General features: G+C 31.9%; 2 protein-coding genes across 3 annotated transcripts; one reads left to right on the forward strand and one right to left on the reverse strand.

The window, feature by feature from the left end:
* Positions 1-823: 823 nt before the first annotated feature.
* LOC144858784 (putative methyltransferase DDB_G0268948) lies at positions 824-7,321 on the reverse strand. The gene is made up of 6 exons (XM_078714898.1): positions 7,005-7,321; positions 4,487-4,662; positions 3,172-3,385; positions 2,819-2,916; positions 1,834-1,968; positions 824-1,234 (listed from the first exon to the last, which is right to left on the reverse strand). Exons 1-6 carry the CDS (start codon positions 7,107-7,109, stop codon positions 1,129-1,131), a joined length of 834 nt encoding a protein of 277 aa, XP_078571024.1. The 5' UTR covers positions 7,110-7,321; the 3' UTR covers positions 824-1,128.
* LOC144858789 (uncharacterized) lies at positions 5,808-27,356 on the forward strand. 2 transcript variants are annotated; one of them, XM_078714905.1, is made up of 8 exons: positions 5,808-5,818; positions 8,604-8,634; positions 12,092-12,216; positions 16,757-16,840; positions 23,919-24,007; positions 24,360-24,528; positions 25,215-25,310; positions 26,046-27,356. In XM_078714905.1, the coding sequence occupies exons 3-8, from the start codon at positions 12,111-12,113 to the stop codon at positions 26,174-26,176; spliced, it is 675 nt and encodes a 224-aa protein (XP_078571031.1). In that variant the 5' UTR covers positions 5,808-5,818; positions 8,604-8,634; positions 12,092-12,110; the 3' UTR covers positions 26,177-27,356. The 2 variants fall into 2 exon arrangements, with proteins under 2 accessions (XP_078571031.1, XP_078571030.1); XM_078714904.1 differs by lacking the exon at positions 5,808-5,818 and having other exon boundaries at positions 8,563-8,634.
* Positions 27,357-27,773: the final 417 nt, after the last annotated feature.

Here is a 27,773-nt window from a genome sequence, read left to right on the forward strand (position 1 = left end):
ATGTTCAAATTGTTTGAAACATAATAGATAAATAATGATAATTGTTATATAACAATGATGATGATGTTTGGAAGAGGCTAAAACACGATTACCCTTAATTAGCAATAACATGATGAATTTATTTATTTCAACAATAAATTGGAAGAGAAGACCAGGAGTGAGCAGGTTTTTGTAAACAACCACATGCATTCCGTCTTCAAATGTCAGATAAAATAACGCCTAAAGGCCCATTTACACTATAGGACGATAACAAATATAAACACTTTTCATTCTAGAACTATATAGATCTATGCTTCCTTTGATGAAAATGATATTTCCACACGTCCAATCAAATGACGTCATGATTAGTAAGAGCAATAATATCGTGAAAATACAACGATTTTATTATTTTTATTTATGATGACGTCATTTGATTGGAATTTAAAAAATATTATTTTTATCAAAGACTATAATTATCCTATAATAGTTCTAGAACAAAAACCTTTCTAATTTCTTTTGTTTTAGGCCTATGTAAAAAAAATACTTATCTATTTATCGTCGATCGTTATCGTTCTAGTGTAAATGGGCCTTAAATCTCCCTGTTGTCTATACACAATAAAACTAGTTTGACAAAAAAAGTGTGATGTGCCCAAATATGGTGATGATAAATATGGTAGTGGTATGACATCACCATGTGCATTGTATGGGCACATCACATTTTTGTTGTTACATAAACTTTGATAGTGTAGACAGAGCTTTAGAATATAAATACTGTCCAATGATGAAAGACAACATAGTGTTGACGAAGATCAAGAGAGTAAAGAGTGAAGTATAACACTAAAAATTGCCAATATAAAATTATTTTATTCATTTTTACAATTTAAAATAAGTTTGTAATGAGAATATCTTCTATATAAAGCAACAATGACCACTGTGCATGCAGTGAGTGTCTCATACTTTTCATGCAAATTGTGCAGCCATTAAAATTATAAAAATCAAACTACCGATAAGAAAGCGCAAATCAATCAGCTGGCTTACAGAAAAGCGTTGACAATCAAGTTTAGAAAAATCGACTATACAGTGTATATACCTCAAGATAAGTAATATTGAGTAATCAAAAGTATTATATGTTATAACTGTATGTAATAACTAATTCTCGGAGTTCTTGGCTGCCAGTAACAGAAAAATTGATTCTTCTGTAGTCACTTCAATTTCGTCTGTTGAATCTAGTTGTTTACCAACTTCCAGAGTCATTCTAAAAATAATAATAAAATATTGTTGGTAATATATCTGCCATACATTAAATCACAGTACATTTGCGGTAGCTAGACGTCAAGTAATTAGTAGGCCTAGATTTCAATTTTCAACGATCAAAATACGTCATTTGTGCGCATGTGCAGGAATATTTGGACGTGTCTCGCTCCTCTCATTTCAGGTGTGGTTCTAGGCTCAGACGACGACCCCGATCGTTGCAAATCAAAAGTTCCTTATATTACTAGTACGATAAGCCTCATAAGTATATAGTTGGTGAGCATATTCTATACACCGCGCGGTCTCCGTAAGACCAAAATAAAATCGGCTATTTAACTATTTTAAAAGAAATATTGGTATTCGTTGTTAATTTTCTTAGCCTATATTTATTATACTTCCACTATTTACGGTAGGTATTTACCGTCCTGACTACACTGCTAAACATTATGAAGCGAAGTGCCTGACGGTTTCATGTGTTATTATCGATACATACTGTTACACCAATTTTTCATGCTGTAAATTACATCAAACTTAAAGTTACAGATATTGTGTTGCAAGGCATAAGGAATAATGTTTATTTTTAAGTAAAACAATAATGATTACTTTAGTTTTAATTCCTCCAGTGGATCTTTTTTATCGGGGTTATCTTTCTTGTAACGTTGGTAATGAGAATACGACGAAGCACAATTTACAATTCCTGTTACCGTTGTATCTTTTCTTATCACCAACGAATCATCCCTTTAAAAAAAACGAAAACGACGATAAGAATATGAATATGCCTTCTGAGATGTACGTATATTGAAAATTACTACGGCAGTAGCAATAGATTTGAAAAACAAATGTTACATGAACAAGGTAAACCACAGCAATTAATAAATAAATAATATAGTATAACAAAATAGTTAAATAGTAGAAGAGTTAATACATTATTAAATAGAGTATATCATTGATCACCAACTGTATATTACGTTTTCATTCAAAGATGTATATTATATCTAAACATGAACAATGCAGATTAATAGATGAGACTTTTAGTAGGCCATTCGTAGTTTTAATCAACTTATTCACTTCAGTAGAAAAACAAATGAACAAAAATAACGGTTTCAAAGACAAGAAATTGTTAAATTTAACACAAAAAAAAACACCATTGTCTGAAAATTTGACTATTTGTTGCTTTAATTTTTTTCGATCGAATTTTTGGTTAAGGTAATAACTATTATGTGACATTAAAATGGCATATGGGAAAAGAAAAACGTTTCAAGGGAATAATATATAAGTGGAAATAGAACAATTGAACTATTTTCAATCAAACAACCAATGAATGTCGAATACTCTGACTCTTGCTCTACAGGCCACTTGACTCTTGCGTTCTATAGACACAGAACACCACACACAGCACACTGGTTTTCAAATGTACGTAAAATTACAATTGAAATATTTCAACTAGTATTAATTAAATGTGCTATAATCATACACCACCTGATACAACATTCACACCTGCCACACGATGTGAGTTTCTTGGAGAAACGAAGTGTCAAACACTAGCCTACAGGCCGTTAAATGGTGGTTATTTTAAAGTTTGGCTCACCTTCTATTAATGTTGTATGGCAATTTTAAATCGTGATACCGATTATCAAGGAGGTCGGTTTGCTTCGCTATGTATGGCTTAAGTGGTCCACTGAAAAGCTACATAAATAAAAATTATTATACTGTATGAATAGCCGATCCTCCGGTATACATTTGTCCAATATAGGCTATAATGTGTAATACAGCGTCACATAAATCACATGGGACGCCATAAGCCTAACTTAAATTAGTATAGGCGCCACATATGATATATATCCTACACTGTATTACATTTGCCTGTGGTACTGGACACTATACTTATATAAATAGACCATATTTAATATAAGACTAATATACATTGAATTCATGGCATACCTCGTTAAACAGTCGATTTAATCCGCTGTGTAATTTTCCTTGATAATACATTTTTGGAAGTGAATAACCGATAACAGCTAAGCATCCACTAGGTTTCAAAATCCTGTCAACTTCCTCACAGAACTTATCGAAATCTAACCAATGGACAGCTTGTGCACACGTCACCAAATCCACTGATGACGTATCGACGGGAATGTTCTGTTCATCACCAAATCTTACAAAATAATTTTGTTAGAGGTAAGCTGCTACGTGATACCTGAATTAGTAGGTATATAGTTGTTTACTACATGTACAGTATACATACAATAGGATTAAATTAGTACAGTTTTCAATACGTTAGTTTAAATAATTCTCTTTTTTTAAAAACATTTTTTGCAACATTAATGACAAATTAAAAAAAATGTTTTTGTATTGCATTCTTTTTTGTTATAATTTAAGTTATAATATACTTATATAATAATTTATTCTTTCAAACTCATGTCTTGTAACTGTTCAGGTGCATTATTACTCATTAATTCAATTTGTATTAATTCGTCATTTTATCACATTAGTTCTTGACTATACACTTTCGTCAGTGAATATTTCCGTTATTTACACTCACTAAAAAATACTTTCTTTTTAGTTTGCCATCATATCATTTGTATAACCGTTGACACATTTTTATTATTATATTATTATTATTATTTTAATTTAGGTCTATTTTATTTCTTCTCTTCTATTCTGAATTAGGCCTAAGTATAGAGAAAATAGGTATGCAGAAAAAAAAGTACATTGTACTAGTTAAACTTAATTTGTGGCATTTGTGGCCAGCAGATTGTGGCGTCAGAACGATCGGACGGATAAAATAGTGAGCAGTGTTATAACCACTAATGTAGAAAACGCCAGCTAATGTCGAAACAACTGTTAATGTAGAACGATACACCGCTAATATAGTAAAACCTCCAGCTAATAGGCCTATAGAAACACCAACAGCTTACAGTATGTAGTAAATAAAAATCAACACCAGCTAAAGTAGAACGGTCAACAGCTAATGTAGTTACTATCGCCAGCTAATGTAGAAAATATTATATATTTTACCAAGGAAGAGTGACATTACTACGGCGGATTGTTCTACATTAACGGTTGTTTGACATTAGCTGGCGTTTTCTACACTAGTGGTTACAACAAGCAGCTTTCTCGGTCCCAGAAGAAGTAACGTAGTTACAATTCTCAAGTGAAATCGAGCTGAAATGCAAGAATCACAGAGGTGATGATATAATAGACGCTAATGGCCAGTTCTTGCACAACCTTGGGATATAACAGTTACTGCACTTACTTATAGACAATATTATGTTTATTCATTGTTGAATCTCTTGCACATTGCAGCTGAGCTTCGCTAACATCGACTCCAATGACGTTTTTAAAAGATGATGCAAGATCTCTCGTTAACTGGCCTGTACCACATCCTATATCCACCGCTGATTCAAAACCATCGTTTAATTTACAGTTATCCTGAAACATGTAATAATTTTCTTTATTTACGCAGGTTTCAACCTGACCACTTTTTTACAGGGGCCTTCGATAACCCAGTGTCTTGAACAGAGATTCCCTTTCTTGCGACAACATCATCACTTTATTTCACATCACTGTTATGATACCGTAGCAGTGAATTCGGAATAATTATAGTAAGGTGCTGTTTATTGACAATAGCCGATAAATAATACGATAGCTTTAAATAACTGTTAACAAAAAGTCTGTTCAAAATACTATAACGTAGATGATTCATTATTTACCTCCGCCAAGGAGGTACAGTATAATGTAGTCGATCGAGTGTGTCTGTTTGTTAGCAGGATTACTCAAAAACTTATTGCAATATCTTTACCAAAATGATACAGATAGATATGTGGTCAAGGACCACTTTATTAAATTTAATTAGAGGCAATCCGGACCACGGTCCCAATTCTGGACCACTTTTTAATGGCGAAAAGTAAAGTAACAAGTAAACTGAAATCGTATTTTCTCGAGAACTACTTGTCCAAAAAACTTCATTTTTGTACAAGAGGAAAGAGCTAGAATTTGTGATTTGTAATTTTACTAAACTTATGATCAATTTTTCTCACATTTATTTCCAACTGATATTGATGCATGAGGCGTATCTGAACATGTTTCTAACTTATAGTTACCGTATAGCAAAATCAATCAATCGAACTTTATAATTCGCGCGCAATGTACACTTGTCACATCGACATTAACCGTCAAATTACAATTGTTTAAATATAAGAAAACGTTCAACGTTGCCACTATACTTTACATTAATGGAGATAATTGATACAATAACCCAATGTCTCAACTCTTTTTATTGGCGCTCTAGTGCCCTCAAACTTTTAATTCCTCAAAAATTAGTTAATATTTTTTTGCAAACGTCCTTTGATTGTTGAGCTTGTCCTTTGATTGTTCGTGTAGTTGCCAAATCTAGCATAGTTATAATTGTGACCGATCTGGCATAATAATAATCTAATTCTAATAATTTTAGAAAATCTAGCATAATCTGGCATAATTCTGAAAAAACAATTTAGAAGGTTGATTCCCATGATCTAGCATTTTTTAAGCATTTTTTTTGGAAAAAATCTAGCATAATTTGGCCAAAAACCTTTTGTTCTTTGTTTAAAGTTTTTACTATTATGGCCCTAATGGCCTACCAAACTGTATCACGCGGAAGCTTATTATACTGTAGTTTACTACTAAACTCGGACTGGGCATGCGAAAACCCCAAAGCATGTCTGTAAGACCAAATCGTATACAGTGCAAAGACTGTTAAATACACAATGTCTTCGTTTTGGCTGTCAACGTAGGCCGATTGAATAATGGTAAAATACTTCCTCTATAATACATTTTTTTTTGCAAAATGGTGAAGAATTGTTGACTATGTTTGTCGGCGGCTGTAAGGCGAAGGTCTGAGGGAAATCAGAAATGTTTACTGGAATGTTTTGGTATGTGGGTCACTACGACTTTATGGAGTAACGTCGCCCCTTTACCCCGAATATGCACAGACATTTAGTTTAGGATTATATTTTTGTTCAGAACAAAAATATAATCCTAAAGTAAATGTCTGTGCATATTCGGGGTTGGTGTACATTAGTAGGCCACGGCGGACTTGGTTCTGAAATAAAAGTTGATTGTTTTATTGCCGACTGATAAGCAGAGCTAAGTCAATTACAGAAGGAAAACTGAATCCAATAACTGATATTAAATCATTATTTCTTAAATTCTAGAATATCAATAAAAAAAATAATTTAATGAAGAATTAAAAACAATAATTACAACTGTCTAAAAGTCAAGCGGCGTTTTTTTGTAAGAAATATTTCTTGTTTAATTTTGTTACGTTTTTGACGGTTGCATCATCATACTTTATCTCATTGTACCATTTTAAAACTGACTAGCATGATACTATACTCAGGACCAAATCTATTTTGAATCCTAAGAGAAAAAAAATACTACCGTATAGGACTGGTAAATTTCTGGACACTTGATATTCCATTGTATTTCTTTGTCAATGCCAGACGATATTTGCCCTATTCTGTAGCAATAACTAAACCGTTCAATCAAATACAATTAAGTTTAAAATCTAGAAAAGTTAAACAATAACGCGATCGAAAAAAACCCCCGACCGACATCATACGCAACCGATACGATAAAAAGCGTATCTAGCGGCGCTTCATACAAGTACAAAATACCGGATGTTAATTTTTCCTGACAAAAATAAAACTCAGCCGATTCAAGCGTGACGACCGATTTCATTACAGTATCTAGAATGCTGACTGAGCTATATTGCATGTCTATCCTGGTGAACTTACCTTCATAAATTGTGTTATACTGTCGATTAGTTGTTGTGGGTATGTAGGGCGATACTTATCATACAAAGAAGCATGTTCGACACCTTCAAATAAGCGGGTAGCCATGTGACTATCTTTTTTAGAGAGAGGTTCGAGTACAGTAGTGTGGTAATTCTGGTATTCGCAATTCTTGCAAACAAACACAACAACAATGCAATGGTCCCTCTTAGAGAAGTACAATATGTCCGGATCCACAGAGACTAGGCTTTATTATTATAACCCAGGTTTTAAATGTGTCGTTCTCCTCGGTACACTTTGCCCAATGATGACGTTTTAAAATACCAGGTACCCCCTCATTTACCAGAGTGCACCCTCTATATTGAATGACAAATGACATAACCTTATGTAAACAATCTTTTTTTTATGGTACGCTACCGACGCATAATCCTATAAAAGCTTACGTAAACATAAATAAATAAAACAAACGAAGAAACATTCTGCTGGTGAAATATTTATTATAATATTTATAATTAAGTACTTTTCTTGTCAAAAATGTTTTAATTAAAATTAAAGCTTCCGATAAATTACCCATAATTAAAGCCCTATGAATACAGGGCTAATAATATAATAATAGTAATACAATCAACACCTATAGGCCTATCTCTGAAACTACTATTCTATTAATAGAGAGTTGAAAATATTGTGAGCATAAAAATTTTCCATTTTACTCTAATCAGAGAGTTTTACAACTCTACTCTAATGAAGAAACTTTGTAAAATATTACCGGAAATAGCATTTTAACCCTTTTGGCCCATATTTTAAAGCATTGCCATATCTCAGTAAAAAAAAATCATAGACAGTTTTTTTTCGGTATCAAATTGTTCAGAACAAAAAGACAGGAAGTAGGCCTACAGTTATTGACCTTTGATAACATTAAAAGCATTTGAACTGTTAGTAACCATATATTAAACCAAAATAATGGTACATCTGCAAATTGTATATATTATTATATACAGGTATCAATCATTTAACACAATCTGTTATTAATAAAAAAAAACCAACTTCACTTGTTTTCTCTCAGCCATGAAGTCATAAATAATTTAGTGTTTTTTGTTCATATATATAATCAGGATAAATTTATGTGTAAAACACAAAAATGGGTATATTAACCTTTGACCTCATTTTTAACGGTAAAGATAAAGTCATATTGGACCAATTTTATTTGTGGTTCATTTCTAGTATAGTTCTGTGCATTTTGACACCAAGATCAACCTTATATCGTAATTTGTTGCGAAGATACAATTTTTAGCATTTTTGAAGAAATGACCTTTAACATCTATATTTCTTTCTTGTGTGTGTTAACGTATTTTAACGCTATTTACCACGACCAAATGAATTTCCTATGATGAGTGTGGACAAATAAGTTTTTTAATTGAATAATAGTGCTATTTATTATATTATTCTAAATCTATTACCTTAAATAGAGTAGCCTATGCAAAATAGGCCAACACAAACACCCCCAGTTAATAATAGACGAATCCAAACAATTATGATTATTAACTTGTACAGTACAGTATTACGTTTACTCAAGAAACAATCCTGATCGACGGTCTTTGTTAGAAAAAATACAGCACGCCACTCTGAACAGCTGGTAACGTTCTTATTTTTATTTGTTTTCATTAAATAACTATGTTTAATATTAATATTTCTGTGAATATGACTGCGAAATGCTCTATAGGCCCTATAGAATCATTATTGATACCGGTATCTAATGTGAATTGAGATGTAGGCCATCATTCTACTAGATTTAAAACTTAATTAGGCTATAAATATTATGGCATGAAATGACATTTTATAATATATTTAATCATGGTAATATTAATTTCTATCGTTATTCCTCTCGTTTATAATATTGTACTTTTATTACTTTTACCACATAAGAACCAAAGAAAAGCAAATGTCTTAAAAATCTAGAATTCATCTTGCCTGGTTCCCTCGTGACGTGTGAACGCGTATTGAAAAATGGCTTACAAAATGTATGTTAGGCCTATCCTAAATTATTACAAATGATGCAGAAAACCCTCAGCATGACCGAGAATAAATATAATAAAATACAATTTAAGATTCCGCTGAATAATTTTAGATAAAATGTTACAAATGAGGAGACATAGCGGATGCTGTATCACTATTAATTTGCCTCACGCAATGAAAAGAACATCGAGTCAATTGTTGAAGCCGGGCCTATTGTTATTGTACTGCGCTACAGATAAGATAATATATTCTTGATTAAATCAGAATGTTAAAAAGCATAGGTAATAATATGACATGTATTGTAAGCCTATCAACATAAATAGCAAATGCACATATTATTTAGTTGCATAAGAGCCAGTTGTGTCTTATTTTCCAGACCTATATAAATATGTTAATCATATCTTAAATAATAATGTCAGCACAGCGTATAGAAATGTAATTTAAATATATCTAACCCGAAAACAGGTTATTCTAGTATAAAAATAAAAATACCGCAGTATAACATAGGCCTCAGTTCAATCCGGAATAGTATTTGAATCCATTTATTACCGGTTGACATTCGGAAACAAAATTGGAAACCAAGCTCTGGCGCAAGATGGCCGTATTTCAAGAAATGCCCCTCCCCACAAAAAGCAACAAAAGATTGTGTAAAACTTATTTCTCCATGGTAAAATCTAAAATAGGAACCCCGGGCTACTTTTAAATTTCTTGGACTGTGTTTAACGTCATTCAATGAACTCCATAAGTGTGAACACCTTGGAATTTTAATCCGTGGACCTTACCGATTGCGTAACTACGTGTTGACCAGTCTTAGCCGACGCGTGAACAATTCGGTTATTTAATTGCTAAATAATAAAGTCTCTGTCGCGTCTTGAAACCTCCGAAACATACGTACTAAAAGCGTTTGGCATACGACTTGCAAACATGGTAGGCCTATATAATATTTTTATAAGTCGTACACATGTGTTAATCGTTACAGTTTAAGAATGATAATCATAATTCTTAAAGTTGAAAAAAGCGTACAAGCCACATTGTTCTCTTCTATACTATCAGTTTATGTTTTAAGCAATTCCTATTTGACGTATAAAGGTTCAAATATATTATAAAGATGACCAAAAATAATTTCAATCTTAACAAAAGCTTAAGAAAGAATAACAAATCAATCATGTAGTATCAAACGAACCTGAAATTTAATTTCCGTTGATATTTATGATATATACAGGTCATGCAACCACACGTATAAAATGAAGTGTGAACTAATTGCAATCACATACTTCTAAATTTGAATAAATTAGCGATACAAATTATTAACGATGCAAATAATAATATGCTTTGAGATGATGGATTCCCTGTAAGATTTCCCATAATCTTAAAAAAATATTGTACTTAAGATAATTTTTTTTACACATGAGAAATGTCTTTACGCTGGAACATTGTAATTATTAAAATAAAATTCATCATGAAATTGACACCCATTGGTACTAAGTAATGCTTAATAATTAAATAAATGTAGTTTTATAAAACAATGTGAATTTTAGTTAATAGGACTAAAGAAGGGTTGAATCAGTATCGCTATAATGCAATATCTTTACAAATGATATAAGCCTGTATATGGTAATCATATTATATGTTTGTATCATATACCTTGGTATGCTAATAACAGAAATAAAAAAAACATGCCAATAATATGGTTTTAAATTTTCGGGGTCAATCTTGTCAAGAGAGCATGGACCGACATTCTATTATGAGTTGCTGATACATGCTGATACAAAATGTTATAATATTATATTACTATCAGAAAGTTTCATATGAGATGATTTATGTTAATAAGCCGAGATTACGTTGATAAATTGAGACTAGATAATAGCATTTTTAATTAGTGGATTAACGTGTGTTGATGGTACAAATGAGTAAAAATCTCAACGGAACAGCGTTTGGTATTTTGATTGTAAACTATACATACAGTTAGGCTTAAGTGACTGGATTTATCGAGGGCCCATCACAGCACTTTAAAAGGTTTTTACAATTTACACCAAAGTGCTCCGTGGAGTTTTCAACAGCCATACTGTCTATAAAAACGATACTACAACAGGAAACATATTGTAATTATCATTTGTGTTAAAGTTGAAAAGATAATATAATTAAAAGCTACTCTCATTGATCGAACAAGGTAAATGGTTGAAGTACAAGGTAAAGAAGAAATCAATTGCACATTAATTATATTATTTACAACAGTGCATTGAATTGACCAGTCAAAGATCACCAACATTGTGAAATTTTAAGTACTTGTTTGTAATTATTAAATTATCCGATCTGTTGAAGAACATATTTATTGTACCTGATTCTCGGTACTTTAACTAGATTTCTCTAGTATCATAGGATAGGTACCGTAATACATCACATGTGTTTCACATAGTATCACCCGATTGTCGGTACTGACGTAGAAGGCCTACTGTAGGCCTATATAGCACTGAAAATCGGGTAGTTTTTGAAGTAGGTCTTGTATGATTGTAATTTATAAGAGAGTTGCATGTAGTCTATACTAATGAATTAACCTCATTATGTTGAATCAACAAACAGTTTGTTGTCCATTCTTTGAACTAAGTGGCGCCGGAATGACGTGGTCATTCATTCTTCGTCATTGCAAAGAACGGGCATGCCAAGATCCGTGGGCCAATTGCACAATACTTTGTTGAGCCTCAAACACAACATTTATTAATTTTTCCTAACCTTGACAATGAATGAATGTCTAATGAGCCAATTAATTATTCAAACATAATTCAAGGAATTATATCGTGATTAAAAAGAAAATGGCTTGAATTCTAAAATTAATGCCAAAAGAGAACAGGATGTGATTGTACGTTTTAAAGCACATTATTCTAGCTGAAGAAAATAAGGAAAGGTTACATTATATAGAAAGACTAGCGATAAACAATTGATAAGTTGTGTTTCTAATCATCACTAGATTATTCTATGGCGTTTTGAGATCCGACATTTGAAGATTCCCAAATGGTCACTCTACAACCACATATAACGCGACTACTGTATTATAGGCCTACTGTTCTTTATTTTCACAGAGTTACTTACAGCGCCAAAATGAAACTTCACGCAATCGTCATCTATGTAGCTATTGCTCTGCTTGTTATGGTATTGTTTGTTCAAGTTGAGGCAAGAAAAAATAAAGAAAAGAGGAAACATGGAGGTAGGACAAACCATTATCGATTTATTTTTTTTATTTATTGAAATTTCAAACGTGGACATTTACTTTAATAATTATTAAAATAAGTAAACATCACTTATGGGTGTGCAGGTTAATACTATCAGTGTACACCAAACAATGCATTTGATGTATGTAGTTAAGTATTTTAATTAATATACAATTGGTTATTGTAAATAGAGGATTAACACACAAAAAAAGAATGTAAAAAAAAAAAAAATACTTTTTATTAATGTTTAGTAATTCAGAAAACAAAAATACTAAATTAATGCCAATGTTTACTAATGGTATGATACTAAAGGTTAACATTATGATATTAATGAGGAAAAACAGAAAATAATGAAAAAAGGTAGAAAATGTTTAGAAATTATGTAATGAAGAAAGGTGGTGGTGAACCACAAAACATCACTTAGGCTACGGGTCACTGGTGTTTTTTAAAAACACATTGTGTTGTGCTGGATATCAAAAATATAGTTATCAAACCCCAATGATCTTATTTTGAAAGATCTTCTTCGTTTAAAATTGTTCTCACTTCTAGTACTCATAATGTTTGCAAACTCGGTCAAAAAGAACAACTTCCACTGAAGAAAACACGAAGGTCGAAGATGCGCCGAGTGGCATCTTTGCTATCTTAGGATATTTAATTAATTATTTTTGTGTAAAGCGTTTAAAAACATCGCATTAGATGCTATAAGACTACCATTAAATTATTATTATTATTAGAAGGATTCCACACGCAAAAACAAATGCTTTTCTTTTTGTGTTTTCATTAGTTTAAAAGGCAAAGGACAGCTTTAGTTTAGTTTTCTTGTTTCTATTCATATTTATTGGTTAATTTTGGTTAAGTCTTTCTTTACATTGTGCTACTGTTTGTATTATGATTATGACATTTCGTTTCGTTTATTAAACAATTCTCTACACATACAAAAAAAATACAAGATGTTACATAGTAAAAAGCATGTGTAGAAGGAAGCCTAGATAAGTTTTTTGTTACAAACAAATAAACTTTAAGCCTAGACTGCAGTAACAAACAAAATAACAATGGTTGAGACAAATGAAAAACCATATATACCAATATAAAAAAACAAAAAAAAAATTTTGTTAATAATAAAGTGAAAAGAGAAACCTTAAAAAGAAAAAAGCGAAACACCGGACACTACAAGGACTTGAATCAGTCGAGCTCATAAAAAACCATCAGTAAAGAAAGATTTACCAGCATTTTAATTATTTATGAATTAATCGTCATATGCAGTGATCAGTGCTTGTTTAAGATTTAGTTTGAAACTAGTAATTGATGGTTTGTTAACGAGAGAGAAAGGTAGTGAGTGCCATAATATGGGACCACAGTATAGAATTGAGTGACGTCTCAGATTTGAAATAGTTAATAAAGAAGAAGTATAGGTTTGGGCGAATCTTGTATTGTGACTATGATAGGGTTTAGAAAATAGAGAAGCGATTTGGGAAGGCAAGGAACTCTGATGGAACATAAAGAGGCAAATTTGAAGTGTGTTAAGGTCGTAAACATTTAAAACTTTATACTTATAAAACAAGTCTAAAAATGTTATCCATGTGTGTTGTTTCGTAACTGTCCCATGGAGATAAGTTAAGAAATTTATCAACAGTGGTGGCTCAGGAAATATTGCAATATGAGATATAAGGCAAAACTAAAGTGTTATAAAGAATTAATAATATATTAGAAGGAAGGGATGATTTTAATTTATTTATAATAGCTATGTTTCTCGCGATAATGTTACTGATTCGATATATGTGGGGCTTCCATGTAAAATTAGAGTCAATTGTTACACCTAAAAATTTAGTTTCATTGAGACGCATGATTTTGTTATGATCAATGTGTAAACGATGGTCATCGGAAAATTTAGATTTAAGTAAAAAAAAAAATAATTTGTCTTAGAAATATTAAGGGACAATTTATTGAGTTTAAACCAATTGGAAACTTTAACAAGTTCAGAGTTAATAATTTGATATAGACATTACAATTTGTTTTATGTACCCAAAAATCCGGGCGATTTCCGCTAAACGGCACGAAATCACCGAAAAACAACTATTTTTTTTAGGTTTTTTCAATGTAACTTTGTTATTAATTGACCGATTTTTATGGCTGTTTCGACATTGTAATGCCTAATTAAGTACCTACGATGTCATGTTATTTTTAATTTAAAAAAACTTAAAACGTCGTCGGCATTGATTTTTAAAGTTAGACGATTTGAAAATTGCCCTGTGTTAAAGAATAGGCTTGTTTTGCAAATTTGTTGAGATCTTTACAAAAACGTTCATAACGTTTGACCTAGTTATCCAATGGTATTGGCTGTTCCACCATGCAAAAGCTAATCAATCAAGCTTTCTAATGACCTAAAGTAAAATGTGATTGGTTCAGATACTTCGTCGGCACAGCCCCTTTTTTGAAGCAGTGTTTTGGTTTGTCAGTGACCGGGTAGTGTTAAAGGATAGGCGAAAATTTTCGAAGTCGTCCAACCTTTCATAAGCAGTCAAAACGTAACGTTAAAACTAAAATTACAGTTGCTGAAAAACTACTTATCCAAAACGCTTTATTTTTTCACGAAAGTTAAGAGTTATTATCCCTTATTTGTAATATGTAAATGTATTTAAGATAAGGGAACAGGATTTTTTATATAAGTAGTTTTAAAACACTTGGTTTATTTGAAAACCACCAGCGTGGTTTTGCAGTATTGGCGGACTCGTCCATTTTACTAATAGGAAAAGGATTGTAGCACAAAACGTTGAATTTGACCTATATGGTTTCCATTTCTAATGTCAAATTAATATTATATTATTAGTATCTCTATGTAATATATAATATATTCATATTGTACTAGTTAGCATCTACATACCGTTATACTGCACTTTAAATTTGTTTTGGTGATTTTTCAATGAATTGTATACACAGGGAGTTGGTATACCATTGGTTCTACTAAAAGTATTATTACTTTTATTTGTTTGTGCAATATTTGAAGATTGCTACAAAAATAGAAATAATTTAAATATAATATATTTAACAGATTAAGTGTACGCACTATGCCTATGGAACAGATTACCTATCGGGCGTAGTTCAGTATGATATTCTATTATTACCTTCTGTATCAGCCTCCGCCCTTTTGGGCTTTTTTTTCTACACAATACTTATTGTTAATGTACCATAGTTATTTTAAGGGGAGTATTCTCCTAATAAATAGTTCTTAGCACTCTATCATTGTTCTTTTGTACCTATTGTATTGTTTTGTTTTCTTTTATTAAAAACCTTTGTTAACTGTCTGAAAGTTACCTCCTAGTAAAGTGGAACGACCCAACATGGTTCATTAAACACCACTGTGTTAGGGAGCAGATTGAGATCAACTGATAAGAGCCCGACGCACTAAAATTAAATAGGCCCAAAAAACAAAACAAATTGTAATGGATGTCTTGTTGCTGTGGGAATAAAATATATTCGAATCATCAGCAAAAAGAATAAATTTTAAAGGAATTTGGCAAGTCATTCAAGTAAAGTAAGAAAAGAAGAGGGCCTAATATAGAACCCTGGGGTACACCACAGAGCACACGTGACAGTTTTGAGTTAGCTAAATTAAAGTTAGTAAACTGTTGTCTATTGGATAGATAGTTTGAAATCAGTTTAAGAGGAAAGCCTCTGACACCATAAGTGTATAATTTTTTCTAAAGTATATCATGGTTTATGGTGTGAAAGGCCTTGCTTAAGTCTAAAAAGATGCCTACTGTACATTCCTTATTTTGTAGAGCATACGTCAGCTTATCATAAAGGTCTATTAACGCTAATTCGGTTGAAAACCCTTTTCTAAAGCCATATTGAGTAGGGCATAGTATGTTGTACTTTGATATAAAATTATAAAGACGATTATAGATTAAACGTTCAAGGAGCTTAGAAAAACATGTTAATAGTGAAATGGGTCTATAATTACTAAAGGTATGGGGGTCATTTTTTTGTAAATGGGAATAACTTCTGCTATTTTTAGTGAATCAGGGAAAATACCATTACAAAAAGAGATGTTAAAAATGTGGCAAAGTGGTTTTGAAATTAATAAGCCTACGCCTTTTATTACCTTATTTGACAAATTATCAAACCCACAGCTCTTGTTATCTTTCAAAAGGTTGAATAAATCAATTATTTCATGTTCTAGAATAGGATTTAAAAAGAAGGAATTTTTAAGTGGAGGAGGTAGGAAAGATGAAAGATTTACATTAGTGCTTTTGCTACCGATGTTATTGGCTAAATTAGGACCAATGCTGGTAAAATAATCATTGAATTTATTAGATATTAACAGAGAATCGGTTACTTTAGTATTATTGTCATTAAAATAAGAGGGCGGATATTGGTTTTTACTTTTACCGAGAAGGCCATTTATAGTTTGCCAAATCAACAAGACCCAAGAAACATCTGTCAAACAATCCACCTTAAATATACTGTATACACGTACATGACTGCATCTTTCTGACTTGATCTATCCCGATTTTCACTTAATATTTTCTTACATAGAACACCAACATGCTGAGAACACAAAGGATGGCGTCGGTCATGTGAAAAAGCATAGAAAAGGTGGACGAAAACACCATCAAACAGGTAGGCCTATGTGTAGAGGTAGATATTAAAAAAACAAAAATTACAATTTTCGGTAAGGAAATAAAAATCACTTACTATTACTACTGTTTTATCACAAAATTAAAGATTTGTGCTGATTACATGAATACTATTTTTTTCCTAAAATGTTTAGGCCCTAATTAAAACATTTCGTTGAATCATGATGTGCCTTTCTTGGTGTATTAAACATTATACGAGATTTAGATACAAAATGTATACATCTTGACGTTAGAAGCGAAGTTTAAACTACATTTCAATCAAATTCAATAATGTGTTTATAAACGTAGCAATGTTTGATAACATCGATATATGATGTAGCGGAAAAATGAATACTTTGCAGTGTAAAACAGGATTGCCGTAAAGAAAATACACCATGTCAAGTTAGAACAATTTCAGATGAGATGTAAATTTGTATCAAAATTGATTAAAGAGTGCATTTTTTCTATATAATGATTTTGTGTGGGTTGTGTGAGTGTTTTGAGCAGGTTTAGTATCGTTTATCAACAATGCACACTGAAGCCGGTTGAATGTATTGATATTTTTTTATTAACCCCTTTATTACCGGCATCATGACAGAAATATAGTATTTCATGTCATATCCTACATATTGTGCTTTAATAAAAAAAACCAAATAAATACTGTAGGCCTATAGCAACAATCAGTTTAACAACATTATCAAGTGGATAGATACTTACATAAACAATAAATAATGATAGGCCTAATTCTTCTTCAAAATGTAATTCAAGGTATGATTATGGCATCTGAAATAATGCTAGATCCTTTTGTATAGGCCTACTACATGTTGTCATTTTTTAAAGATTTTTTTGTAAAGGTGGTTAAACGTGTCAAGAGACAACTTTTTCTTTAACCATTTATTTATTATTGTTTATTTTATGGTATAAAATTATGATAGTATTTTCACCAGAATAAGTACGTAGTACCAATGTAAACATTGATACGGGTGATTTTATAATAACAGTATAATAATTATTGTTGTAATAATGTTAACACAGATTTCTAATTTGCAATTTCAATTTGAGACTAAGCAAGCCACATAAATACCAAATTAATTGTTTATCTATTGTGGTTTCCTGTAATAATAATGAGCTATATACAACACAGGATAAGGTGTGTTTATCAAATAAATTTCTTTATTCATTTGAACAAACTATTCCGTTCAATGACCTTCTTATGCGAATCACTTATATCCCGGAATTATAGTCAAGTGGATGCAACGTATGGATTGTGAATAGGTCTAACCATCGTTTGGATCAGGTGCCGTTTTCGGCCACCACCTCGACTTGTATGGACTATACCATTATAAAAAGATGGGAAAATAGGGGTGTCCCATTTATTAATTGAGTGTGTTAATGTGTTAAAATACTGCTGCTTTTGTTCTTTTGTTTAGTGCATTATGTTTCAGCAACAAAAGGAAAACAACTACGCCCTGCATGCTGTAGAATTAAATTCAAGTTTTCAAGTTAATACAGTATATTATGGCTCTTTATTTCTATATAATTTTTAGGTATCCTTCCTTAATATATTAGGTGGATTCCCTAAGGTGGATATTGAATAGTTTTTACGGATTTATAGATACAGAAAATATATAAAGAAAGTTTTTATTCCAGTTACAAATAAAAAATATACTTTACCTAACAGTAGTACATTTAATAAAGATGACAGTAGTAAATTTAATAAGATCTATCACATACTGATTATTAGGTAATCAGTAAAACAAATAAACATTATAATTTTGTCAATAAATCTGTACCATTTTGTTCCCAGAAAACACAGCGTTTGACATTGCAAGTTTTTAGGTTTGGTTTTTCTAAAACGTTTTAAACACGTTTTTAAACGTCTTCTGTGTAGAAATACATGTTCTAATTGAACAACATTTGCATCAAAACGTTATAATAGCGAATGCAAACCGGAGCTGATAATGTCGCCATGACGATGAGGATGATTGGTGTCTTCCAATATAGCATGGAATACATCGGCAAGCCGTTCGCTGTCAGAACGAGTCAAGCATTTGCATAGACAAACCAATTACTTTCCCCGCTTGTATACTGTCAGATCAATTATGTTTTCGAAAATCAATCCTTATTTCTTTCGTTTTATTTATGTTTAGTTCAAGAAAATTGTAGCCATAATCGGTAAATCGAATAATATCAGATACAGAGAATAATCGTTGTTTTAAGTCCAACTATAGCAGAGTCGTCGTAAAATAGAAACACATATAATTATGTCTTCAATGAATCTGTTACCATTTTGTTTCTGTATCTACAATCGTTTCGTTTCTGTCAATGAATCTTCAATTGTGCTTGTCTACTGATTCCAGGTTCTTGGGTTTAAATCCATGTTGTTGGGATTTATCCCTTGCAAATAAAAAATATGATTTATCTACCGATAGGATTGGGCCGATTAGAATGCATTTGCCAACATTCTTTTACATATTTTACAACATTATAGAGTGTAGGTAATTTAACCGATTGTAATGTAGTATTTAGGATATTTTAATATCGATTGTACTGTAGTATTTAGGATGTTTTAATTCCGATTGTACTGTAGTAACATGTTTTAATTCCGATTGTATTGTAGTATTTAAGATTTTCTAATTTCGAATCCGATTGTACTAAAATTTAAAGTGTTTAAATCCAGATAGGAAAACATAGGCCTAGTATTTAATTAATATGCTTTAATTTTGATTATACTGTAGTGTTTAGTTTAGTTTTTATATATAATAAGTAAGTATACCTACTTATATAGTTTTTATTTATTTATTCATAGGAATCACCTTTATATCAGTGTCACACATTTATCAGTTAATGGTGCATCCAATTTACAGACAAAATTACAAATAACATAAGCCACAAAGTTCTAAATACTAATACATAACATAAAAAAAAAATGTGAACAAATTAATTAATTAGATCTGTATGAAAATACATAATACGTAAATTGTACAATATATATAGGCCTAACTACAAAAATAAAAACAGAACAACAAAAATACAGAATAGGCCTAATAAATAAATAAAACTTACAGATACATCCTCATAGAGATGTCTGTAGCTTGTTTACTATAATTATTAATCAATTAGTTGAGAGGGGTAATGCTGATAAAATTGTAGATCTAGTAACCCATGCTTTCATGAAATATTTTTTACAATAAAAATCAAAGATTTCTCCTAATGTTTCATTTTCAGTGAATAAATTGTCTAGCATAAAGTGGTGTTTTAATTCCTTAGATCCACAATTAAAATTATCCCAGTACATACTTAAATTATTGTCTATGAGGTTGTTCTTAGGATCCAAGTATACATCATTTCTAACAGAGTTTAATGAAGGACATTTAAATAAAAAATGGTTTACTGTTTCTTTTTCGTTAGTAATACACATCTTACATAATCCTGTGTTATGATTTGACCAGGATTGTCTACGACCCTCTAGATCTAGAGAGTTTGATGTTGCTTTAAATTTTAAATTCATACTCGTAAAATTAGTTTTATCTAACAAATATTGTTAAAGGTTTGGAGTTCCTTTATACATAGTATATTCCGTTAACGTTGTTTTGCATTGGGCCTTTGAAAACCACTCGTTATGATCAACTTGTTTATTATTTTTCCTAAATGGCTTTATCCAGTTAGTAGATGGTTCTTAATTAAATTTGTCTATAAAATTTGTTTTATTTAAAATATCTTTAGTTAATATAGTAATATTGTTACAAAATCATTCCCTAACACAGTACCTAATAATAACATGCCTTATAAAAAGTACATGCATTGCTAGTTTTTGATGTTTTGTATTGTTCCTTGTAGTTTGTACTGTACACACTTAAAACTAAAGGTGCAATAAAGGGTGCAAACCTATAAAAGGGTGCTAATTTGCGCCTTTTTCTCATAAAATGGTGCAGAGTTCATAGAAGGTTTCTTTTTGCACCTTTTATATCGAAAAATGCAGACAAGTATAAAAAGGTGCAGAACTGCACCGAAAAGGCCCAAATAGGCCATGGTGACTGTGTGACAAAATAAGACCTATTAGATTAATGAACGCTTCTTGATATATTTAACTTAGGGCTTCTAAAAACTTAAAAGGTGATGATTAGGACAATTTTTTTAGAATGACATTATTGTGGTCAGTTAAAACAAAAATAAGAAAGATTAATAATATATAGGTTTGTGGGGACAGCTATCGGAATTCGAAAAAATCTTTTTCTTACGGAACATTAGAAAGTCGCTGGCTTGTAACTGAAAATTAAAGTTTTATACCTTTAACATGATAAATTCAAAGGTTCAACTTGGCACCCTATAAGTTAAAAGGTGCATAATAGCACCTTTTTGTACAATTTTCGTGCCGTATGCGCACGCAAGATGTTTGTAAACAATTTTTAAAATATTGAATTTCAGAGGTTGTTTACTCTGGTTTGCTTAAGTCTAGAATAAGTAAACTTTTCTTTTATATTTAACAATATTATTAGAATATTTAATATCATAATGTAGGCATCTGTTGTAAATTTATTTGAAACAGGAATTGAACAATAATTTTAAGCGCGTGCGGTTGTTAAACATGCAGTTTGAATTGAGAGGAGTTGTTTGCGCCCAAAAAATCAGGCCTATAAAACTAGGCCTAGCTCCCACACCTCTCCAGTGTAGGATAGCTGTTAAAAGTAAGTAACGAAGCTTTATAGGCATGTGTTTTGGTGGTTTTTATTAGATTAATTATTATATAGGCCTATAAGCCTAGGCCTATAAAAATGATAGCTAAATAAATAAATAAGGCTAGGCCTAGCTAGAGCCTAGCTAGAGGGTAGGCCAGGCTTGGCGCGGCCTCCTACTATCTAGGCGGCCTCTACTAGGCCTAGGTTAGGCCTAAAGTAGGCAGTCTAGAGGCCTACTTGGCCTACAGTAGCCTCTCGGGCGGGGGCTAGTCCTAGACCAGGCCTAGCCTACTTACCTGGGCCTAGCTAGTAGGTTAGGCATATAGGCTAGCTAGGCCTACTAGGTAGACCTTAAACTTAATTAAAAAAAGCAGACTTCCTAGGCCTAGCCGGCTAGGCCTATAATTAATAATAGGCCTAGCTAGGCAGGCTAGGGGCCTAGTTATTAATATTAGTTACAGTAGCTGGGTATTATTAGGCCTACTAGTAGGCCTATATTAAATTATTATACATATTATTTTTAATTATAGTTACAGCCTACATGATGTCATGGAGGGATAAAATAAGTTTAAACATGAAAGAGCACCTCTGATCAGCAGCAATGAAGATGTTCAGAAAAGGAGAAAGAAATGTGACCACATGTACCGTAATACTCTAGTATACTACGAGCTGAGGAAAGGGAGAGGAACATACTTTAAAGTATGTGAAGCATGTGGACAAGGTAATTTGACTTTAAAAATCAGAACAATGTCAATAATGTATTGTATGATGTAATGATAATATTAATATAATAGTTTCCCTTCCTATTTCATGCTTTTTAGGAAAGTACATAATCAGGTGAATATGTTCGGAAAAGGTGAACCAGACATCAAGAACACTGTTTCAGATATATAAGAAGAGAATACTGTCAAAGATGTCATCATTAGATACTTTTAGCAATAGGCCTATTGTTGGTTTGAGAAGAGATGGCCACACTCTATTTAAGGTGCAGAGACTGGTAATTGCCATCCATTAATTCAGCAGTTGAATTGAATAATGTAATGTTTTAAAGTTGAATAAAATTATACCAAGCTTAATCAATATTTTTTGTATTTTAGTGATTTTTATTTGTGCACCTTTTTAACAGAAATTTGAATCTTAGAAGAGCATTATTGAACCTTTTATTAGGGTGTAAAGTTGCACCTTTATTAAGAGGTTGAATTTTGCTCCTTTGGGGAGCTGCTATTGTTGCATTTCGTTTGCACCTTTTAGGGTAGAAAATTACACCTTATATGGTGCAAATGTGAACTCCAAAGGAGCATTATAGCACCCTTTATCAGGGTTCAAAATTGCACCTTCCGTCAAAGGTGCAGTTGTGCACCTTTAAGGGAGCTGCTATTGTTGCATCGGTTTGCACCTTTTTAGGTAGAGATTTGCACCTTTTTTTTTTAGTGTGTAGGTTACATACAGAACAATTGTATTGTCTTCCCATTCAATAGACACCCTCCTCTACATAAAACATAATACACCACACCCCTATCATAATAATGGTATAGTCCATATAAGTCGAGGTGGCCGAAAACGGCACCTGATCCCATCGTTTTATTTAAATGTGTTACTGTCCTTTTTTGACCTATGGACATTAATTTGATCAGATTAATTATAATTATTGGCATGCCTATTTTTTAAAACACACTATGATATTGTTCGCCGTGATTCCTAGTTCACTTCCTTACAAAATATCCTGCTAATATTTTGATGATAAATATTACCTAGTGCGCCTAGTATATGAAATGAACATGCTTGAATTGTTCCTATCACGTAATATCTGACTCGTCAACCTAAAGCTAATATCATAATCAGACGTAAATGATATACCATTAACAACCAGAACTGCAGTATCTGTCCACTTAAACACTTAAACAATAATCGTATGCATGGTTTTTTACTTATGACTAACAGAAAGCGGTGATTAACGAAATAAGCTGTTCAAATACAATGGCTTCCTCCATTATTTTGAAAGGGATTTTTTTTAAAGTTATGGATCTGATAAAGAAAACTGGATCGCTTTACGTTGATGAACGACATTGAAATGTATTAGTTGATGACAGTTTTTTTTAATTGTTGTTTGTGCCTTTAATATGGTAAGGGTCTTTCTTAAAATGTTCTCAGTACAAGATCCATAGCTATTATTGATCATTTTATGACTATATAAATGCCAACTGAATCGAATTGAAATTCGATGCGCAACCAAGATACTCCAAATGAATACTACCTATGCACACAATGGGATACGTATAGGGTATAAACACACAGAGGAATAGTTAAAGTTTTTTTTCAAATGGTTTGTCAAAAAAAAAAATTATCGTAAACAATGATAGTTTATTGTTATTATTACTTTGATGATAACGTTATTTTTCACAGTTGAAGCAGCATCAAACGATACGGTAGCAGAAACACCAAATGACGAAAACGAGCCACCAACAAAAGAACACGGTCATAAAAAGAACAGGGTATGCATATAGCCAAATCTTACTTTGCCTATATGGTACAGGCCTATTTAAAAAATAATAATGCGACTATCTGATCTCCATTTGCTGAGAAATGAACTGAAGATAAAAGTTTCATCATCCATTATAATTCAAAAATTAATACAGTACATACAAAATGGTTAATTTACCAACATGGGTAAATGTATAGCGCCTATTTCTTAAAATGAATAATATTACCTTGTGTTGTTCTTGTCTTGTGCGTTTGTTAATTGTCACACGGAGCCATGGTATCATCAGTATAATTAAATATTTTCAGAGTGGGCCTACTAGATAGATTAGAATTGTTACAGTTTTACAAAATTACCCTTTGTAGGATGGAAAAAAGCGTCGACAGCACGAGGATACTGAGGGCAGCGATCGCAAAGGTGGACAGAAACGAAACCGGTCAAAAGGAAACAGACAGAATAGAAAGGAAGAAAGACAAAATAGGAAAAATGAAATACATAACTTAGAATTATGTGCTGAACAGACTTGTGATACAGGTAATGTACAAATAAGCTGAAAGAAAGAAATGCGTAGGCCTACAAAAGCAAACACTAACTGACTGAAAAACCTGACTTTCAAAATGCCGTTTTTTAATATATAGGCCTAATTAAGTAAATATCCAACATTCAGCAAGCCATGAATTTAATAATTAGGCGATGAGAACTAAAATTATACTATAAATATATACTAAAAATATACGATGATGTCCATATCTTATTTTCATAAAAATGTACTAGGCCAGGTTAGAACACAACCAAGTTGAACTGGCATAAACTAGATTTAAAAATTGATAAATATTGATACATAAAAAATAAAAGCCATATTTTAACATAACATTATTTTGTATGGCCTCGGAATATTTTCATAAAAAGGTACTAGGTTAGAACACAAACAAGTTGAACTGGCATAAACTAGATTTAAAAATTGATAAATATTGATACATAAAAAATAAAAGCCATACTTTAACATAACATTATTTTGTATGTGCAGTTCGATGGATTCAGATAGATACATGCACGAACATAGAAGCTTGTAATTAGCGATTTGGGATTATTATTATAACCATTATTACCATCCTTTTGGTGTGCCTACAAAAATCATTAAAAACAATATATATATATATATATACTTATAGTAATTAAACTTGATTAAAATGAACGCACTGTTTCTACTTCTTATTCAGGTTTGTGTTGCGTTATGAAAAATGGTACTGCTTCCTGCGATGATTTGAAGTTATCTCACGGCAACAAATGCCACTACGATTGTCAATGTGATGCAGGTAGATTGAATATAATATATTGATCTTTCTTTTGTCGAAAAACCGTAAAACAAACTTATATGGCCTATAGGCCTACGTAAACACATTTACCGGCTTAGAAAAAAAAATCATTTTGGATTTAAAAAAAACAATGAAGACAGTACTGTATTGGGCTCATTATTATATGTCTGATATTTGACGGCTGTATTCTATACCGCAAGACACATACCCCACCATAAAGTATTTTACAACCAACCATCTTATTACTTCCTCGTGTGCATTATGAGGTTTTAAGTTCCAGTTTCAGAATTTTGTAATTATACTTAGAATATTATATTTCCATTTACTTTAACTTCTTAAACTCTACGTATTTTTTTCATGTAGAAATCTAGGGTTTTCTCATCCTAATCTTCAATGGCCTCCATAAAACATTTATCTTCCTCTAGAGCTATGTTCTTTTTACAGCTATTACTTATTACAATTAATACCATCGTATCTGTGTTTAGGCAGATTCATACATAGATAAATACAGATTCATGACTACACTCATAAACTGAATTTAATATCGTCTGTCTCTCTATGGAGTTCCCCATGCGCTTAAATTACTATGTATGGAATCATTGCAGCCCATAGGCATCTGTAAAAAAGACATGAGAAACGTGTTAATTCGAGCGTTTTTATGATGATAAATTATGTACTTGATCTTTATTTCATTCACTTCAATTGTTTGAATACTTGATTTACTTAACATTACAGGACAACATTGCATGAAGAAGAACAAGAAACACCACACCAAGCGAGCAGGAAAATGTATGCCTGCTGAAAACACTGCTGTAGTTGCTGAAACGACAACAGGCACTCCTAAGCAAAATACAATTGCCCCGTAATTAGGATGTAAAACACTCCTTGTTATCTAATAGGCCATGTATTCTTTATCATTGTGTTTTGTGTTTTATGCTAATTTTGTTTAGGGTATCAAACCATACTGTGTTGTATATTTTCCGACATGCCCATCATTTTACTGCCCTCAATTACGTCACAGATAAAAGTTGTGTCAACGACATCTTTTCAATTCAGATACTACAGTACACGATCGGTTTATTTATGCAAATTTACAGAAATGTATTCCTGCTTATTGGTTAACATTTTGTTTTGATAGGGTAGATATTTTAAATACAGGCCTCCATTTGTTTTTGCTTTAGCTGATTTCTTTTTAAACCGTAATAAGCATAACGTAATATTAATACAATTGACGTAATTTTTAAAATCAGTAGCAAAAAATACAATTACATTGTCCGTCAACTGTGTGCTTTGGTACGGGCGCGTCAACTTGATGCTACTGACGAAATGATCTCTAATTGCTTCAATTACAAAATTCATAGACATTGAACTTATCGTCGGATACTTGTAATATACGCATTGAATTAGTTTACATAGTTTGTTAACAACATTTTTCTATTAGTAGCAATTGTTTGTATATGTACAGTATAATGTGATGTTGCGTAGACAGTCATTTAGTGTAACGTAGTTTTAAAATGGAAAAGAGCATGTTCTATATTTCGGTTGTTAAGGTTTTATAATTAATACATTTATAGTAACAATGTGTAGGCATATCTGCAATTATTACGGGCTTAAATTTCAAACGTCAAAGCGCTGTGAATGCCATGCGAATTTTGTTTATTTTATACATTTATCCTAAATAATGTGTTAATAAATATAATCTTATTTTGGTATTCCTACTTTGCATAGATACACAAACTACATATTTTTCATTGTTCAAGTTGTGCCTCCAACCACAGTAGAGGCAAAGGCCTAGAAGTAGAAGCAGTCTGCGAATGCAGCATTCTCAATCCATGATCTCCATTTATTCACTGTTAAATGTTTGTAATAGTTTCCTTATTATTCGACTTTAGTAATCATCCATCCGCGGTAAGAATAAAGAATTGCTTAGAATAATACTCTTACTGTACCAATGGTGGTTTAATGGTATTTTATACGACTCACTTAATATACAGAATCTCGTGTTGTATTTTCCACTCCATATTCATTAAATATTAATTTACTATATTTGCATTTTAGTCTCTGTTATCATTTTGTCGTACCGTAATAGAGCTAGGAATCTCAATTGAAACTAGAAGTATGTTTATCCACTCTATCCATTTAAACAGAATAGCGACGTTATAATTTCGAAATATTGCGCGCAGCACAATACATTAAGTATTTCAACTATAACGGATGCTTTCGTATTGTAATAATGTAGTAACTTTCTAGGAGAACTATTCCAGGTCAATCACCTCCGGGACGGAGTTTTGCGGTTGGACACTTGACTACAAAGACCTCGGTTCAATTCTCGATAAAATCGATTCGTAAATAAAAAAAAAGGTTCCACTAGGACGCAGCACAAGGAAGAAGCGCAACGTAAGCGAATTGGTTGACTAATGACAAGGGACACTTGTGTTGCGCTTACGTTCCGTCCTAGTGGCA

The sequence above is a fragment of the Antedon bifida genome, chromosome 2, assembly GCF_963402885.1.
Source record: "Antedon bifida chromosome 2, ecAntBifi1.1, whole genome shotgun sequence".
NCBI lineage: Eukaryota > Metazoa > Echinodermata > Crinoidea > Comatulida > Antedonidae > Antedon > Antedon bifida.

Excerpts from the sequence above, each read along its gene's own strand:
- LOC144858789 (XM_078714905.1), top strand. The coding sequence starts at position 12,111 with ATGAAACTTCACGCAATCGTCATCTATGTAGCTATTGCTCTGCTTGTT. Across the intron at positions 12,217-16,756 it reads AGAAAAGAGGAAACATGGAG|AACACCAACATGCTGAGAAC; the intron begins GTAGGACAAACC and ends TTTCTTACATAG. Across the intron at positions 24,529-25,214 it reads TGAACAGACTTGTGATACAG|GTTTGTGTTGCGTTATGAAA; the intron begins GTAATGTACAAA and ends CTTCTTATTCAG.
- LOC144858784 (XM_078714898.1), bottom strand. The coding sequence starts at position 7,109 with ATGGCTACCCGCTTATTTGAAGGTGTCGAACATGCTTCTTTGTATGAT. Across the intron at positions 2,917-3,171 it reads TAAATCGACTGTTTAACGAG|CTTTTCAGTGGACCACTTAA; the intron begins GTATGCCATGAA and ends TTATTTATGTAG. Across the intron at positions 1,235-1,833 it reads CTGGAGGAATTAAAACTAAA|AATGACTCTGGAAGTTGGTA; the intron begins GTAATCATTATT and ends TATTATTTTTAG.